The following is an 18,197-nucleotide window of genomic DNA, read 5'->3' on the forward strand; positions in this document are numbered from 1 at the left end:
CAATTTATTAATTTACTAATTAAAATTAAAAAGATTTGTAACTACTTAATCTTATATGGCATAATGTGATTGGACGTCAGTGTAAAACTTCTTTACACTGACAGTGCATATCCATTAATCTCTAATTAACTTCTTTACCAATGATAGTATTATTTAAATATTATAGTTTTTTTAAATTATTTAATAAAAAATAATCCCCTTAAATCAACTTAATTCATATATGCTATTTTCATACTTTTTGTTAACTTTTTTAATGATTAACGCCCTCATAATTTTATTTTCTTATTTAACATTTAAATAATTAATTTTTTTAATTATATACATTAATAAATGAATTTAATTTTTTGAAAGTCATAATTAATTATGTCATTAATGACTCATAAAGGAAATGTGACATGGTAATACACTTGTGTTCAAAAGATGTAATATTTAAAACTTGTAGCCATATTCTCATCCAGATATTTAGCAATCATAAGACATGACTATCATACTTGGATGGGGTAGTACGAAAATGCATGGAAATAACATTCATTTTCAAATCCGGCTATGAGAGTCATGTTAAAAAGAAAAATAAAAATAGTTGTTGATTGTATCGCTAGTATAGTGTTTACTTTCCTTTATTTTTGCTATTTAGAGGATCACCCATTAGGGAGCCTCAGATCTAATTTTACTGCTAGTGTGACATTTACTTTCCATGATTTTAGTTGGCTAAGGGGATGACCATGGCTCATATTTACTCAACTACTTTATTACTTTTTTTATTTTATTGCTGGTTTAGCGTTTACTTTTCATGATTTTAGCTGGTTATAAGAAGTTCCTCAGGAGCCTCGATTCTTCTTTTCCTTTTCTTCTTGTTCAATGCAACTTTCTAGTTGATTTATGGAATATTTGTGACGTGTAACCCACATGAGAAGTAAGGATATCACACACGAAAACTCATGTAGCCAAAAAAGATGAAGGCATAAAAGAATAATAAGGAAGAGCAAGATTTCTTTTGAATTCATGGAACCTTTGTGACGTGTAACACATATGAGAAGTGAAGATATCACACACAAAAACTCATGTAGCCAGAAAAGACGAATTCAAAAAATAGTGATAAGGAAGAGCCAGATTTCTAGTGGGTTCATGTAACCTTTGTGACGTGTAACACACAGGAGAAGTGAGGATATCACACATCAAAACTCATGTAGCCAGAAAAAGTGATAAGGAAGAACAATACTTCTGGTGGATTCATGGAACCTTTGTAACGTGTAACACGCATGAGAAGTGAGGATATCACACACAAAAACTTATGTAACAAGAAAAGATAAAGGCAAAAACGAGTGATAAGAAAGACCAAGCAAATTCACGAGAAAAGTGAACTCCACTTCCAACTTCAACCTCTATATATACATGGCATCCAACTCCAACCTTCACCATAATATATAGGTTTACTTCAATATTTTTATAATTCACCAACTGATAGACATGGGTAGATTAAAGTATGTGAGGATTCCAACAATGATTCTTTCATTGCTACTTTGCTTGAATGAGATGGTAAAAGTGAACTCACAGTCATCCAACGTTCCAGCTTTGTTTGTTTTTGGAGATTCATCAGTTGATGTTGGCAACAATAACTTATTAAACTCTATGGCAAAGGCAAATTTCTTTCCTTATGGTATCGACTTCAACAATGGTTCAACTGGGCGTTTTTCTAATGGAAAATCTCTCATTGACTTCATTGGTAAATGATCCTTTTTTACTAGTACCATGACTATATATCAATATGGACTTCTTTTTTTCTCTTTAATTTGTGTAGTTGTAATTATGTAATATGTTGGATTGCATGCAACGTGGATCTTCACTTTCTCTAAATTCATAATTTTTATCCCTACAGGAGAGTTTCTGGATGTCCCTTCTCCTCCACCTTTTGCATCTATCTCCTCTGTTGGATCTGGAATACTCAATGGAGTCAATTTTGCATCATCCTCTGGTGGCATTCTTGATGAATCTGGGAGACACTATGTACTCTACACACTTGTCTCAGTTATTCTTAATTTTTTTTGAGTTTTCGCCAAATAAACAAAAGAACTTTTATGAAATATAGACATAATATCACTATTGAAGTAGAGCCTGTTCTGAATGCTTCTCCATTACACAAGTTCTCTTGAAGAGAATAAAATGTTGCTTCCCAACTAGTGCACCAATAGCTAATTAGATCCTATTTTTATACTTTTTTTACTTTAATAAAAGAGCACATTATTATTTTTCCAATAAATTTGTAATCTTTTATTTATTTATGATATCTAAAAGCATAAGTATTATGATGCAGGGTGAACGATATAGCTTGAGCCATCAAATCTTGAACTTTAATGACATATTGAATAAGTACAAAACAATGATGAATGCAAGTGCATTAAGTCAGTACTTAGCCAAGGCTATAACAATTATGGTCGTTGGAAACAATGACTACATCAACAACTATCTCATGCCGGAATTGTACACCACAAGTCTCAATTATACGACCCAAGAATTTGGCAACCTTCTTGTTAACAACTATATGCAAAATATTATGGTAAATTTTTCATTTCTTATCTTTTATATGGTGCATATAAATCTCAATTCTACCGCATATTTTGTATTTCCTTCACCTTCTCCTTATTTTAAGAGTTTGAAGTTGCATTTGAATTTACTATATATCAAATTGATTTCAAGTATGCTCTATTGCAGACACTATATAACTCCGGATTAAGGAAGTTCTTCTTAGCCGGAATTGGACCACTTGGTTGCACTCCTAGTCAAAGAGCTAGGGGATTTGCCCCACCAGGAAGCTGTGTCGATTCGGTAAATCAGATGGTGGGACCATTCAATGAAGGGCTTAAATCAACAGTAGACCAATTGAACAAAAATCATTCAGATGCCATATTTGTATATGGTAACTCTTTTCGTGTACTTGGGGATATCCTAATCAACCCTGCTGCATACTGTAAGATTTACTGATCCATTCTCAATCAAATCACGCAATGTATAAAAATGGAGATGATGAGTTAAAAAAATGGTAATTTTTTCCTTTTGCAGCGCTTACAATTGTTGATAGAGCCTGTTGTGGAATTGGAATATATCGTGGACAAATATCATGCCTCCCTCTCCAATTTCCATGTCTACTCAGAAACCAATATGTCTTTTGGGATGCCTTCCACCCAACAGAATCAGTAGTACATGTTCTTGCTTGGAGAGCTCATAATGATCCACCCGATGATTCATATCCCATTAATATCAAGCAAATGGCCCTCCTTTAATGTACTATTTAATGTATTATCGTTTCATTTATGAAATAAATACATCAAAGTTAAAGTAAACCTAGTTATGTAAGTTGTGATAACGTATTAAATCATTATATATATAGTAACGAATATAAATGTTTCTTTTATAAAAATAATTATTTTAAGAATGTATGTATATTTAAATTTAGGAGAATATAAGTATTAAAATAAATCATGTCTAACAATAATGATATTTACATATTTTTATCATCACTTAAACTAAAAAAAAATGATTATACATTTAAAAATTTAAATTTAATGAGTGATGATAATAAGGTTTTCTCAATGCTTTTTCAAATTTAAACATTTTTATTTTCTTTAATTTAATTTATTTTATCATATATAAATTAAGTTTTCTTTTCCCTTCAACGACTGTATTGCTACAAGTTGTGTGTGAATTTATAAGTTGATAATAAAATATTAAATTTTAATACTTCACCTAAAAAGATAAAATGAATTAACTCTAATGGAGCATACCGATAAGAAAAAATGTAACTAGACTTTAAAATATTATAAAAGTATAAGTAATAAATGTCACTCTCTATGAGCATGTTAAGTTAGATAACTTATTTATTGACTCAAAGATGTTATTTACTGGACCAAACACAACACACATAATTTCATGGGGGTGGGCATTCGAGAGAGCGACCCTTTATAGCAAGGCGCATTAAAACTCTTACGTGAAATATGAACTGTGCGGATCTGCTATAGCTCATAAGGGACTGCGATTTGGCTTCAAGAACAGAAGGCTTGGCTAGCAAATCTGTTGAACAGTTACTGTGATGTTGTTTCAGCATTAGTCCATGATTACATCTATTATTCCTCTAATTTCTCATCTTGTATTTTGGTTCATGTTAAGCGTGACTGCGACATTGTAGCTGACTATCTGCCTAGGAAAACTTTGGCCCTTAAGTAGGGCCGGTCCCGACATTTTGGAGGCCCTGGGTTAATAATAAAAATGGACCCCTAAATTTTTTTTGGAGAAAGTTTAATAGGAATACTAAGCCCAAAAAAAGGCCTTTTACAGCGCTTCGGACCTCTCGCCGCTGTTAAATAGTATACAGCGGTACGAAGCGCTGTAAAAGATTGACTATTTACAGCGCTTTTTTAAGTAAAAACGCTGCAAAAAGTATTCGAATTTTTTTTTAGGGCCCCTTCTTTTTTGGAGGCCCTGGGCTGTGGGCCTGCTTGCACAGGCCCAGGGCCGGCCCTTCCCTTAAGCAATATGTTTGGGTAGAAGACTATCCTCAATATTTGCTTCCTCTTTTGTCGTTGGTTGCCCCTTCATTTGTTTTTGATTAATGAAAACTCTTCTTGAACGTCAAAAAAGACTTAAAGAGATAGCACAATGAGACAGAAAGGGCTTTTGAGGAAAGTTTTTTTTTTTTTTACATCGGAAAGATAAATTGCACTCGTCAAGGATCGATCCCTGGACCTCCCCCTACCCAACTCATATGCCCCCAACTCCTACCACTTGAACTATCTTATGGGGACCGAGGAAATTTCTTGAGTAATTATTAATTATTTTATTAAAAAATTGAAGTCTTTATTTTCATAAAATTAATGTACTTATTAGTTTCAATTTTTTTTTTACTTATTATGATTTTTAGAATATTGATGACGATATTTGGGGTTTTAGCATCAGTTTTGTTGTGCACACAAGGTTATTGTCTCAAGAGAGTAGAGACTTATAAATAGATTATTTTATAAATCAAAAAAAATATTGATACTAAAAAAGACTTATAGAAAAAGGAAGTACACACAAATAAACCCTAGTTATCACAAAGCATTAATAACATAGCACAAGGGGTGCTAGAAGCCAAGTATAAGAGATACTCCCTCCGTTCCTATTTATCTGTCCACTTTGAGAAAAATACTTTGTTCCTATTTAACTGTCAATTTAGCATTTCAAGAGAGTATTAAATGATATTTTTACAACTAATACCCTTATCAGAACAATAAATGAAGAAAGATAAAATGCAATCTAAAGGGTAAAAATGAAAAACAAATACTACTTTTATGAAAACCAACAAAATTAATTGCACTCCTTAATATGTGTGTTTCTTCTCTTCCTGGACAGTTAAATAGGAACGGAGGGAGTACAACAAAGCTCCATGTTCTTATCATTGAGGTTATTATTATTATTATTTTGGACAAATCATTGAGGTTATAATAAGGGGTCAAAATGCTCTTGTAGTATGGGCTCAAGGCCCAAACTCTCTGGGTTGAGATCCAAGATGGAAGGTTACGAGGAATACACTTGTCCCGACCAAGACCGTAAATGTTGATATATTTTAATGAAGGGGCTGTCTAAATGACCCTTGATAAAAAATGGGTTAAATCACCCAATTTTAGGTGTTCCAATGATATTATTATATGTGTTTATAAAAATTTCCAACTGATGTTATATGTGTCACATAAAATCCAACTCATTTCATTATTCATTTTTTTTATATTTTTGTCAAATTCATTTTATTAAATAATTTATTTATACTTTGAACCTATCAATTAGGATAAATTACACATCGAAAGTATTTTCTAAAAAAAACCAAGAATCCCTAATCCCCAATTTTGAAAGTTCTGATTTAGAACCAGAAGTCCAATCATTGATAATCATTGAGAAATTTTGAATGTCCTGTTTCATGAAATTGGGTATGGGCGGAAGCACCTCCTTCTTCCACGATTGGAGGAATGTCCTGTTTCATGAGTGATCCATGGGCTATATAGAACGTGTCCTTCACGCCATAACCAATTACTATCTTCTTCTACCTCAACCAGACAGCCACCTTTGATAACACAAACACAACAACAAAATTCTAAGACAGCTAAAATTTTCTATTGGTGTATATATAAAGATTCAAAATGATGGATGAGACACGCGAGTGTTAAAAATTGAAAAGGAAAAAGAAAAAAAAAGTTCTGTGCATTCAGCCCAGAAACGCAGGTGGCGGCGGCGGCCGAAATTTGAATTTCCGGTGAGTTTCAATGGAAATTTTACAGGAAATGAATAATTAAGAGTGAATTTATTTTAAACATGAATAATTTCTTATGTGATATTTTCGGTGATTATTAATGGTGGGACTTTTTATCCTAAATTGAAAGTAACATTCAAAATTGGGGATTAGGGTTCTTGGTTTTTCTTTTAAGAAAAATGTTCATGGTGTAATTTATCCTAATTGATGGGTTCAAAGTATGAATTTGATAAAAATATAAAAATAATGAATAATAAAATGAGTTGAATTTTATGATGACACATGTAATATCTGACTTGGAATTTTTTAAAGACATGTAATAAAACTATTGAAACACCTAAGCTTGGGTGGTTTAACCCAATTTTTACGTCTTTAATGAATTAATAAAATTGAGCTTTCAATGTGGATCCTAATGTAAAATGAAGAAGCAAAACTTCAGAAAAAAAAAATACACTAGAAAAAACTTGCCAAAATAAGCATGCCTGCCAAATGTTGAAAATCAACCTTTCATACTCTTATTTTTTAACGAATATGCAGATCAAGATGATATCTACTCGGAGTAAATGGCCTTAGTAGGTTGGGTAGAAAGGCCAAACCCAAATGGGAAGAGGGGATCATAGTGAGGATCTCCAACATTCATTGGTAGCTGATCAACACTTTTGAACCATGTCCTTGGAAGCTTTCCAGTGAAACCATAGTCACCATATAGAACATCAGCCACACCCTGCCCTTCACTACCAGGAAGCCAACCAGCAACAAGTGCATCTATTAAAGCAAGATACGGTTCAATAACTAGAGGGCGCCCGGAAATAATAATAACCACACATGTTATGGCTTCACAAACATTTGTTATTGTCTCAGGACCAGGGCTGGGGATTGTCAAGTTCATGCTGTCACCTTCCATTTCAGCATAAGGATGCTCTCCTACTACAACTATGGCGTAAGAAAATCCATTGGACTCGACAAATTCAGTATCAGGGTTCTCCTTGTAGATCACAGTGGTCTCTGGATCAACAGTGTTTTTTATAGCTGTGAGAATTGTAGTCCCTGATCATATAAAAGTGCACAAGATAAGAAGAGCTGCATTAGTCTCTTTATAATGATGGAAATACAATTAAAGTTAACTCACCTTCAAGATGATTGTTGCCGCTGACTCCTTGCCATTCAATGGTCCAACCACCACATTGATATCCTAGATTATCAGCATGGGTTCCAGCTACAAGTATTTTTGGTACCTTTTTAGTAAGAGGCAATATTGGCTTCTCAGCAGATATACCATTTTTTAGAAGGACCAGTGATTTCCTTACTGCTTCCCTAGCCAATTTTCTGTGCTTCTGCTCAGAATTTTGGTAAATATAGAAGAGATAAGGGTTATCCTTATATCTAATTGTGAAATTAGAGAAGTTAATGGAGAAAATCAACAACAAAAGCCTTATCCCACGCCACAGGCATAACACAACTTCCTCCTTTACCCGGGCTTAGGACCGGCTATGACACAACATATGCGGACTTAAATGGAAATACTCAAGGAAAACAAAATAGCTAACCTGAATCCCCAAATATCCGACCAAGCTGTAATCAGCGAATGGGTTCTCAAAAATACCCATCATGAACTTAACCCACAAAATTCTTTTCACTGCATCATCAATTCTACTCATCGGAATGAGCTTATTTTTCACCAATATGGTTAGATCATTGATGAATTCTGTGAAGAACTTTGGAATCATGAACTGCAAATCCAAACAAAGTGTAACACTATTAGATATGTCCTCAATGGATGAACATCAATTCTCGCTTAATAATATCATATACTTTTGGCCTAAACTACCATGTCAATGCCAGCAGAAACTCCTGCTTCAACCGAATAAGTGAAGTTTGCATGAGGTGGAGAGGTTATTCTATCAATACCCTCAAAATCTGAAATAACAAAGCCCTGGCGTAATCCAAGAAAAGGCGAGGTGTTATCTAAAATTGCAAATATACAATGATATCAGGGTTCCAATGCTATATTTGATGAACAAATTACTTTACCTTAAAATGCAGAGTGTTCTTGAGAAAGCCAGTGATCATGTCATGGTTAGTATGCATTTTTATTCCATTCCAACTGGAGTAAGAGACCATTATGGTTGCCACACCTTTGCTAATTGAGCTAAAGTAGCCGGGCATGTGAACTCTCATTAATCCATCTCTATCTATAACAGTGTTGTTCCCATCAATCCCATTGATTGTTCCACCATCACCCACATAGTGCTTAGCACAAGCTATAACCTTTTCTCTGTTCAGCAATACATGAGTAGTTCAGAAACATAATACTAACTAAACCAAAATCAATAAGTTTAACGCAGTATTTTGTGGTATGGTGCAACCTAACATGAACAGCATATTAATTTAGGGAACAAAGTCCTTCATCTCTTGCTTTCAGGTTTTTATTTGATAATCCTTTTCAATGATTTGGCCTACTTTATCCTAGTAGCTGATGTAGTGTATGTTTGGCTACATGGTGGAAAACCACGGTAAAGCCAAAATCAAGGTAGACAGAAGCAACTTCCCTTGGCTTTTGTGACTGCCCACCATGATGTTGGTCTTACCGTAGTTTTCCGCCGTGTATCCAAACATGCATATAAATATAAAGAATGAAACAGAAATGAAGAATAGAAGTGGGTGGGGTTAAGGACAAAAGAAGACAACTAATTGTACATTTTCCTGTTCAAAACGTATCAGCATTGTTTCTAAAGCTTCAACTTCAACAAGTCAATCTTTCCGATGTACCAAAAAAAAACTTCAACAAAGTTCAAACAAACGAATGAATTCTTTTTCTTGGGATTGTACAACACAAAAAGCATTCAACTGAATCAAGAGCAATAATATCAACTCCAAGACTCAACTAATTGACATGTGAATTATCATCTTAAAATTAAATTATTTTGTTGTTTTTTTAATTCTTACTTTCCAGCAATATAAGGGACACCCTTTGGAAGATTATCAGGGACGTCCCTTTGCAATCCTGATATGATTTCAGTCATATCTTGAACTACTTTAGGATCTTCGCTGTAGCTTTCATAACACCGACCCCATCTTGGATCTCTACAGACCTATAAAGAGAATAAGCTAATGCAAGAAAATCAGTATAAGTTGGGAGAAGCAGAAGTTGGTTGTAGTTACTTACTGCTACACAAGGTGAATAAACATATTGAATTCCTGTTGCTCTAACTTCAAGAGCAGTTACAGCTCCAATTCTCTTAACTAGTTCAGGGTCCCTAATCAGCAAAATTAAAATACCCATTATTCTCCATTATAACATGACGGAATTGTGACTAGAATGAGTAAGACAATAATCTGTGCTAACTAAACTATCAGATGTGCACACTTGCACTCAAGGACGGACCTAGGTTCATGGCAAATGGGGCGGTCGCAAGAAAAAATTTCTTTATAATATAATAGTATTCATGTGTTATATCCACCTCCCTAAAAAGTTTTAATTTGTTTCTTCCAATTAGTCATTTTTTTATTTTGCTTAATTTGTTCAATTTTCACCCTCTTTATCAATCTTTTCTGGGTATGACCCTGCTAGCTCTATCCGTCCATTAAACATAAAACCTTGTATCATACTTTTAATCTTGTACAAAGCAGAGAAAATAATTCTATTTAGTTTCTAGATCCGGCTTTGCATGTAAAACCTATGTATGCCTTAGCAGCTTTACAAATTTTGGTAACTAATCCCATCACTACTTGTGCCTAACTGTTTCATCATCATGTTTCAAATAATATAACTGGGGATAGGACTAAGAATATAAATTTTACAAGAAGTGCTACTAAGATCAATTTACCTGGTAGCTCCTAGCCCAATATTGTGGGGGAAAATAGTTGCTTTATAAACAGTACCGTGGCCATGAACGGCATCAATCCCATAAAACATTGGAATTCCAAGCCGGGATGATAAAGCACCCTTCTGAAATTCATTAACCATATCAATCCAGTTTTCAGCAGAAGCCTTTGGAGCTGGCATACTTCCTCCCTCACTCATTACACTCCCTACTCAAAAGAAGATAAATTTTCATTATTGCCTAATTAAATAATCACACCACTGATTAGGAAGGGAAAAACAGATCATCACCAATAAAATAGTTCTTGAGGACATCAACAGATGCATACTTGCGCTCAATCTGCAACATTTGACCAATTTTCTCCTCAAGAGTCATTCTGGTAATAAGATCCTGAACTCGAGTATCAATTGATTGTTTAGGGTCCTTGTACTTCATGTATTCTGCCTCCAACAAACTTGTCCAGCTACCTAGCAGCCAAAGCCCCACCAATAAGAAGGGGATTTTAGCCATTATACTTGAACTCTAACCTGGCAATGTAAAAAAAATCAAGAGGATTTGTAAAACTCTCATCATGCATACAATTCATATGCTCCACATGAACCCTCCAATATTGAAGAAGCCATTTGAAAGAACACAAAATTCCTACACAAACTACAATACACTATTGACTAGTAAAACTCTGTCTATACAATGCAAACATAGTCCACCCTCATCATGCATAGAACTCAGAATCTCAGATGCATCACATGGACCCTCCAATAATGAAGAAACAATATGAAAGAACATAAAATCCCTTACACAAAACTACAATGACATACACTATTGACTATTTAGCTAGGTTAACACTAACAGCATATGTTGAATTCAAGCAATTAACTCACTGTCAGATTCACAAGCAAACAAAACAAGCATTCACCATTCAAGAAAGCTTCAAAAGATTTTACCTTTAGCTTATGGGGAGAGCAAAGCTGGCCTCAAATGCGACTTTGAATGAAATGAAGCATCACTCATCACCAAATGCTGAAAAAGATGACATTTTTAGTGTAAGCATTGAGATTTGAGAAATGGGTAGGAGATATAATATGATATAGAAGTCAATGGCACATTTGTGTGTAAATGAATGCATTTTTGAACAAATGCGTGTCACGAGGGAACATAGGAAAAACTAGAAGGATAGTGACACTGCATTAATTTGCAAAGCTGTGACAGTGTGACTGCAAGCAACATGATTAATAATAAAATAAGGTAAGTGAAACTTCTGGGCCTGGCAACATTAATAGATTTGGTCAATCTCAATCTCTCTGCAACAGTGTTTGATTTGGGACTGGTTTCGATTCAGTGCATGGGTAAGTGTTGGTGTTGACATCCTTTAATTGTTTGGTTTGGTTTGCAATACTTTGGTTTTGGATCACACGGAAACAAGGGAAGCTTTAATTTTACTGATGACAAAGAGAAATGGACATGTATAAAAAAAAATTGGTGCATTTTTCATACTGATGGAAGTAATGTTCATTTGAAAAAATTGGTCCTCTTTGGTGAAAGTTGAGCATTAGGAAAGTTCTTAGAAAAATATATGTAAGTGCAATATTTTTTTGTTGTTGTTTGACACGTGGAAATCTTTAGAAAATTGTGGTTATCTCTTTTAACAAGTGACTTTGTCATGATTTAATCTTATCTTACATAAATTTAGTTTAGGATTTTCCAATGAGAGAACCCTCATGGTCAATTTATTATATACATTTTGGGTTGAATGATATGTGATTTATTATATACATTTTTTTTCTTTTAGTAGACTAGTCTCTATCTTTTAATATATTTTTTATTTTGAGTTCTATGCATGGTAATTAATTTCCTATGTATGTTCATGTGAACATTTTACATTTGTTTTAATCCACAAATAAACTTTTTTTTGTCAAAAGTCTTTCTCTTATTTTGGCTCATTAGTATCAGCTCAATCCACGCAAATGCAAAAAAAAAAAAAAACTCAATTAATTTTAGCGTTGACATACTAAAAATTAGTCTCGGTTCAAATAAATACTAATATAACACGACGCTACATTCACCAGTAAACTTAGCATCGGCTTTGATCGATGCTAATGTAACACGGTAAAACTCATTCTACGGGGACCTAGGGTTAAGGCCACAGTGTACTTGACGCTAATTTCCATTGGTTTCTCTACCTCATCTTCCTTATGAGTCATTTTTCTCCCTCATTCCTCATACCTTTATAATCGCTTCCCCCCTCCCCCGCCCTCTAACGACCTTACCGTCAGCCTATTCCTCCCTCTTTCGGTGACGACACTCTCACTCTCACCCCCGCTCCCTTGGCCCATCCCTCACCTCTATCACCTTTCACCACAACTCTCTATCTCTATCTCGACCTCTTCCTCCTCCCTCTGATCATGCCACCCTCACCCTCTCCCTCTGACCCTCCCTCCTCCTCCGCCACCCTCACACTCTCTCTTGTCCTCTTCCTCTTTTCTTTGGGGACGCCACCATATGTGTCTCCCTCCTTCCTCCACCATCGATCCTACATACTATCGCGTCACCTCTCCATTGTCGTGACGCCTCTTATCCACTATCATGCCGCATCCCCATTGTCGCACTAAGACATGGCCTCCCAACATTTGTGTTGCCTTCATTGTCGCGCTTTCACTATTGCCCCACTTTCGTTTACCGACTTAGCTAGTATGTTGATTTTATTTGTGACTTTTATTTTGCACAAAAGATTCTGAATACTGATATCTGTATGAGTTTTGTGGTTGTCAATTAAAAAATTTGAAATGACAGGGTATGGTCATTCTCTATTTTACTATTTTGTCGCTAGAAGCTTAGATTTTGTGAAAGATAGTAACCTTAGATTAATTAGAGAGCCATGAAAGACCCTAAAGAAACAGTTGTTGGGGGAGTAGAAGAAAACATTGAGGATCGATTAAAACAAGTAGAAGAAAACGTCCCTGCTCTTGAGAGACAAATTTTGAAGATCGAAAGAGTTATTCCTAAGCATAAAGTAATAAAAGATGTAATAAAGCCATAAAGGAGATCATCTGACGTAACAAAATAATAATTGTACGTAATAAGACAATTAATTGATTAATATAATATGATGGTTATTGTTGTCTGTTATTTCAAATGTATTTTAATTGTTTTAGATATTGTAAATTTAGTTTCACTAGAACAATGCCAAGATCATTTTGGGATTGATAATTATTCAATATATTCTCTTATTTTCTTTAAGTTGTTTCTGAGCTAAATAGTTTTTATATTGAAATGTTTATTTTTTTTATTTTTTTCGAGTACAGTGCATCGTCATTAAATGCTTTGAAGTTAATCATGTAGCTTTTCCTCTTTATCGCTGTGATTGCCTTATTTTATGTCTTTATTTTCCTATATGTTATATGGGAAACGAGAAATGGGGGAAGAGAAATATGTAGAAGTCACATTGATTATGTGGCAAAACAATATGACCAAATCCAAAGCATTCAATGACAATGCATGGTACTTGATGACTATAAAAACATACATATATTTCAATGATAACACTATTAAGCTCGATAAGTAATTGAGAAGAAAACAGGAGTTATAGTCTAATAAATATCAATCCGAACATGAATTTGATGCTGATGTATTTGAAAGTAATATGAAAGTTAGTGTTGGCCATAGTTGTAGCCGACGCTAACAGTATTAAAGTACCATTGGCATACACGATGCTAATATTTACGATTTAGTGTTGGTCATGGGCATCGGTGTGCTGCGTTGGCTTAGAGTCGATTTAACCGCTACTAAAATATAGCAATGATCAAGAGAACAACGCAATGTGTTAGCTTCTTGCTTTTTTTACCGTCTACCCCAACCCTAATTGCCTATAGAGTCGATTTGGGCATCGTTAACATCGATTTTGGCATCGTTAGCGTCAATTTGGTCAACGCTAATAACCGTTTTTTTTTGTATTGAATGTGAACCACCACGATGCAGCATCAACTTTTTTCTTATCGATGTCGACTTTTGATCGATGCTAGTTAGTGTTTTTGAAGTGGATCCCAAGAGTGTTTTTGAACTCAATGCTAATTAATGATGCTTCCAAAGTTATCGGAGGTTAATTTGGTGGTGAAGATCAAAGAACAACTTTCACTTTCTTTTACATCCTAATTTCACTATTTTTTTTATCTCTTACTTTTTTTCTCATCATATATCACTCATCATATTTCTCTCTATTTTCTCTCTTTCTCACTTTAGTTGTGGTGAGCATCGCGTGTACATAACATGGTGATTAAACAAGGAATTGTCCTGCTCTATTAATTTCTGCTATTTTGGGCTTGATGTGCTGACCGTAAATTTGAGAATTAGTCTAACGGTTATCAGCGGGTATTTTTGTCAAGATAAAAATGACATGATATTTCTCATGGATTTAGTGAGGTGATTGATGGTAGACTGATAAGTTTGATTCTTAAATCATTTCTGGCCTTCAAAATTTTTTGAGTTTTTTTCTATTGGGAAAAAAGAACCAAACAAATATTTATGCTTCCATAATTTGCACAGAAAGAAAAGAAGCTAGCTAGAGAAAAGGCAAAGCAAGAATAAAAGTAGAAGCAGGAGGAAGAGTATAAGAAGCTATTCATGAATAACGTGTACATCAAATAAAACTTAATTCCAGATCCATAGCTTGCTTCACGCCATAACTTTGTGATACAACAGTTCTTTGTCACGTGGTGTGTAGCTTTTGCCACGCACTTAAAGGACAAGTTTTGACCTATATATGATCAGTGTTGTATTATTCATACAGGAACCAAGAAAGAAACGCATAGAATTCAGTAAAATATTAATTTATCCATATCAAGCATGCATCTGCACTGCCATAGAATAAATGCATTAATATATTAATATATTTATATTTGGGGTTCTATATGGTTATAGAACCCCAAATATTATATGATTTAATGTTCCAAGGAATCGGAATATCGTTTGATGAAGACAGTGAGAATCCATTTGTGTCTTGTATTCTTGTGGCACTTTCACCTTGATGAATTGGTAACGTAATGTATGACCAAATGCATATATGCTTGTGGATGTTAGTTTTGATTTTGATACCCATGTATGCAAAAGTAAAACTATATATTAGAGAGGCAAATTAATAAGTCACAATGTTACATCCTTATCAAGTTACCCTTTTCTGCAATTATGGGAGCAAAAGCATGAGAAATATTGAACGATATAGGGGATCTCTTACTCAACTTACCTTTTCTTGTTTTAGCAGAAGGTTGAACATGAAAAGTTACAAAAATGAGTTCATGTTAAGTTGTTAACCTTTATCATATCATTCATCGATTCATAAAATTGAGATATATATTCATTAATACATAGAGGAACATGGACTAAAAAGTTACTATATGCTAGGGTTTCTTAGAATAGCTAGGTAGCTATAACCAGAATCCACCATGATCCATAGAGATGGTGGCGGCACTGATCAAGTGGGGGATGCATGTAAGTATAACCCTTGCAGAAGGATCAATCAACTGATATATGATTATACAAAACTTCAAAATCAAACAAAATCTTTTAATAAAGCGATGTTCTTTGATTGTGTGATTATATAGTTTGTTGTTTTTGAGGTTAAGAAGCAACAGATAAATGAAAAGAGTTTGTTTCTCCTTTAGAAATTCACATAGTAATCAACTAAAACCTGAGTACTTCACCATCCTCTTCAAAACCATCAAGAACAAATAAGAATTAATGGCACTCAAAAAAATAATATAAGAAAATTCCCACTAATCAAGTAAAATCTAAGAACTTCAACATCTTCAAAACCACCAAGAACAAATAATAATTAATGGCACAAGATTAAAAAATTAAAGAACATAAGAATATGTATCTAAGCTAAAATCTTTTGGCTAGCTTGCTAGAACATATATAAAAAGACAGACAAACCAAGGATCTAGTTAGATCTAATAGATGCATACCATTTGGTGGAGAAAAAAAGGGTTACCTTTGGCTTCTTGATATCTGATTGCTTCTATACAAGGGAAAGGTAGGTGTGAGGAATGAAGCCTGGTCCGAGATCAGTCTCAATATCCCATGCATGAAGTGATGAGATAGGTATATGAAAATAAATCAGAAATCAAGGAAAAAGGAAGAGATGATGTTATGATCTTGGATCAAACCTCATTAATTCCAAACACCCTTTTTCCTATATGATCTCTCTTTCACTCTCTTTGAAAACAAGCAAAGTTAAAAATGGGGCAGAGACAATGATTTCGGATCAAACCACATTCCAAACACCACCCTTTCCGTCTTCAATTACAAGCCTGTGTCTCACAAGGTAAATAAAGAATAGGAACATATAGAAGAAGGCGAATTTAGGGAAAGTTGATGATATAGAACTTTGCTTCCAACCATTTATATATAGCTTTATGAGTGACACTACTCTTTCTTTGTTCTCCAAGCTAGGCTCCATGTTCTCTATCTTTCTCTTTTTCAAGGTTCAAGAACAAACAAAGGCCTGCAAGCACTCAAGTTTCCAATCAGTACACCACTAGACAATAAATCAAATAGGGGACAGACAATAAGGACACTATAGCTAGAAAGAAAGTTAAAATAAAGAAAAGAACATGAAAGACAGGTCACTATGAGAATACAATAATCAGAAAAAAGAGTGGTGGATGGATGGAGGGATGTTGTCTTCTTCTGAGGCTGTAGCTTTATGACACTAGAGATTGCTTAGACCTGAGACTTTTACAGCAGGCTCTCTCTATGTGGAAAAGGAAGCACTGAAAATAACGAGGACGACCAAATTAAAATAAAGCATGGCAAGAGACATGGGCCTCAACAAGGGTGTTTTACCTTATTCATGAGCATTTAACATTTTTCTCTTTTATCTCATTTTCGAATTTGGAACCAAAGGTTCTCTATTACTCCCTCATGCAGTGCACACAATTATATATAATCAATGGCTTATGGTGATTTATTGATTGCAGAGACTCCAAATTAAATGCCGCAAATAATCTAAATTCTTCATTTTCATCAAGTTTTTTTCTTATATTTTTTTTATTACATTATTCATCATATTTTTTATTTTTCTATTTCTCTATCTTGGTGTGATACTCGAATTTGGGAGGTTAACAAATTTCTTTTCCTTTTTCTTATTATCAAATTAAAGTTGGGGGTTGTTGTTGTTGAAGTGATCACATTTACAAAAAGAAAAGTTATGCAACTACTGACAACAATGGAGACATCTACATCTTGAAGGAAAAGTGTCACCGCCACTGATCCTGCTTTTAAGTACATGCATGTCACTGTTATTTTCTCCTCTCAATTAATGGAGTACATGTTACTGTGTCTTTACTCACTTATCCAGGTGGCATATATATTCTCAAATATTACACAATTTCACATTAGGCATGAAACAAGTTGGCTTGACCATGTCACCTTTTGATTTATCTAAATTGTTGCTACTACAAAATACTTATTAGCGTCAGCCATAAGTGAAGGCCAAGTGATGTAAAAGTCGACACTAAACTCAATTTAACATAGTTGTCAGGGTTCACAATAATTTGATTGATGTTAGTGTCTTAGCGTCGGTCATTAAGATCGAAGCTACATTAACATTGTATACGCCGAGACTACTTTATCTAGGAAGAAGGCGAGGGTAACACCCTTGTCAATCACAATAATGGCTGATGCGAATAAGTTAACTTTTGTGTTGGTTATAAATTTTTGGCTTAATACATCAGAAGACCCCTGAAATTGTAAAGGGAATTAAATTCAGGGCCTGAAATTTTTTTGTATCAAATTGGGTCCCTAGGAATTTTTTTTTAATTCAATTAAGGACAAATTGTGTCTGATGCTGAAGTAGCTTCAATTTTAGCCTACTCAGCTTTTCCACGTGGCATTTTAAATTTTTTTAAATTGAAAAAATTCTAAAACTTAATCTTTTAAATCCAGTCTCCCTAATATGCATCACTTTTATAGTGGTGTAATTTTACACCACTTACTTTAACCGGTTATAATAGGTCAACACATTAATTTTTTTAAATAAAATATCATTAAAAATTTGTTATATATTAAATTTCTTTAAAAAAAGATGTCTTGACCTGTTATAGTAG

The 18,197-nt window shown here is 34.1% G+C and overlaps 2 protein-coding genes and 1 long non-coding RNA gene across 5 annotated transcripts; 1 reads left to right on the plus strand and 2 right to left on the minus strand.

Annotated features, from left to right (window-relative positions):
- Positions 1 to 1,412: 1,412 nt before the first annotated feature.
- On the plus strand, positions 1,413 to 3,353 carry LOC130732548 (GDSL esterase/lipase At1g71250-like). The gene is made up of 5 exons (XM_057584572.1): positions 1,413 to 1,723; positions 1,877 to 2,004; positions 2,312 to 2,554; positions 2,710 to 2,965; positions 3,058 to 3,353. The coding sequence occupies exons 1-5, from the start codon at positions 1,468 to 1,470 to the stop codon at positions 3,276 to 3,278; spliced, it is 1,104 nt and encodes a 367-aa protein (XP_057440555.1). The 5' UTR covers positions 1,413 to 1,467; the 3' UTR covers positions 3,279 to 3,353.
- A 3,249-nt stretch (positions 3,354 to 6,602) lies between these two features.
- On the minus strand, positions 6,603 to 11,323 carry LOC130729895 (uncharacterized). Of its 3 annotated transcripts, XM_057581748.1 has the most exons (10): positions 11,043 to 11,323; positions 10,389 to 10,625; positions 10,102 to 10,306; positions 9,441 to 9,531; positions 9,221 to 9,366; positions 8,306 to 8,549; positions 8,103 to 8,207; positions 7,822 to 8,004; positions 7,404 to 7,608; positions 6,603 to 7,321 (listed from the first exon to the last, which is right to left on the minus strand). In XM_057581748.1, the coding sequence occupies exons 2-10, from the start codon at positions 10,606 to 10,608 to the stop codon at positions 6,825 to 6,827; spliced, it is 1,896 nt and encodes a 631-aa protein (XP_057437731.1). In that variant the 5' UTR covers positions 10,609 to 10,625; positions 11,043 to 11,323; the 3' UTR covers positions 6,603 to 6,824. The 3 variants fall into 3 exon arrangements, with proteins under 3 accessions (XP_057437731.1, XP_057437732.1, XP_057437733.1); XM_057581749.1 differs by lacking the exon at positions 11,043 to 11,323 and having other exon boundaries at positions 10,427 to 10,565; XM_057581750.1 differs by lacking the exons at positions 9,221 to 9,366; positions 9,441 to 9,531.
- Positions 11,324 to 14,596: 3,273 nt separating this feature from the next.
- LOC130729896 (uncharacterized) lies at positions 14,597 to 17,420 on the minus strand. The gene is made up of 2 exons (XR_009016164.1): positions 16,082 to 17,420; positions 14,597 to 14,848 (listed from the first exon to the last, which is right to left on the minus strand). It is a non-coding gene; the product is annotated as an uncharacterized LOC130729896 (long non-coding RNA).
- Positions 17,421 to 18,197: the final 777 nt, after the last annotated feature.

Source organism: Lotus japonicus, chromosome 1 (assembly GCF_012489685.1).
Source record: "Lotus japonicus ecotype B-129 chromosome 1, LjGifu_v1.2".
In the NCBI taxonomy this organism is placed as follows: domain Eukaryota; kingdom Viridiplantae; phylum Streptophyta; class Magnoliopsida; order Fabales; family Fabaceae; genus Lotus; species Lotus japonicus.

Bases quoted from the DNA above. Each gene is read 5' to 3' on its own strand.
- LOC130732548 (XM_057584572.1), top strand. From the start codon at position 1,468: ATGGGTAGATTAAAGTATGTGAGGATTCCAACAATGATTCTTTCATTG. The intron at 2,005-2,311 runs GTACTCTACACA...ATTATGATGCAG, and splicing joins ATGAATCTGGGAGACACTAT to GGTGAACGATATAGCTTGAG. The intron at 2,555-2,709 runs GTAAATTTTTCA...GCTCTATTGCAG, and splicing joins ACTATATGCAAAATATTATG to ACACTATATAACTCCGGATT.
- LOC130729895 (XM_057581748.1), bottom strand. From the start codon at position 10,608: ATGGCTAAAATCCCCTTCTTATTGGTGGGGCTTTGGCTGCTAGGTAGC. The intron at 10,307-10,388 runs GTGATGATCTGT...TCTTTTGAGTAG, and splicing joins CCTCAAGAACTATTTTATTG to GGAGTGTAATGAGTGAGGGA. The intron at 9,532-10,101 runs GTAAATTGATCT...TTTGCTGATTAG, and splicing joins ATTGGGCTAGGAGCTACCAG to GGACCCTGAACTAGTTAAGA.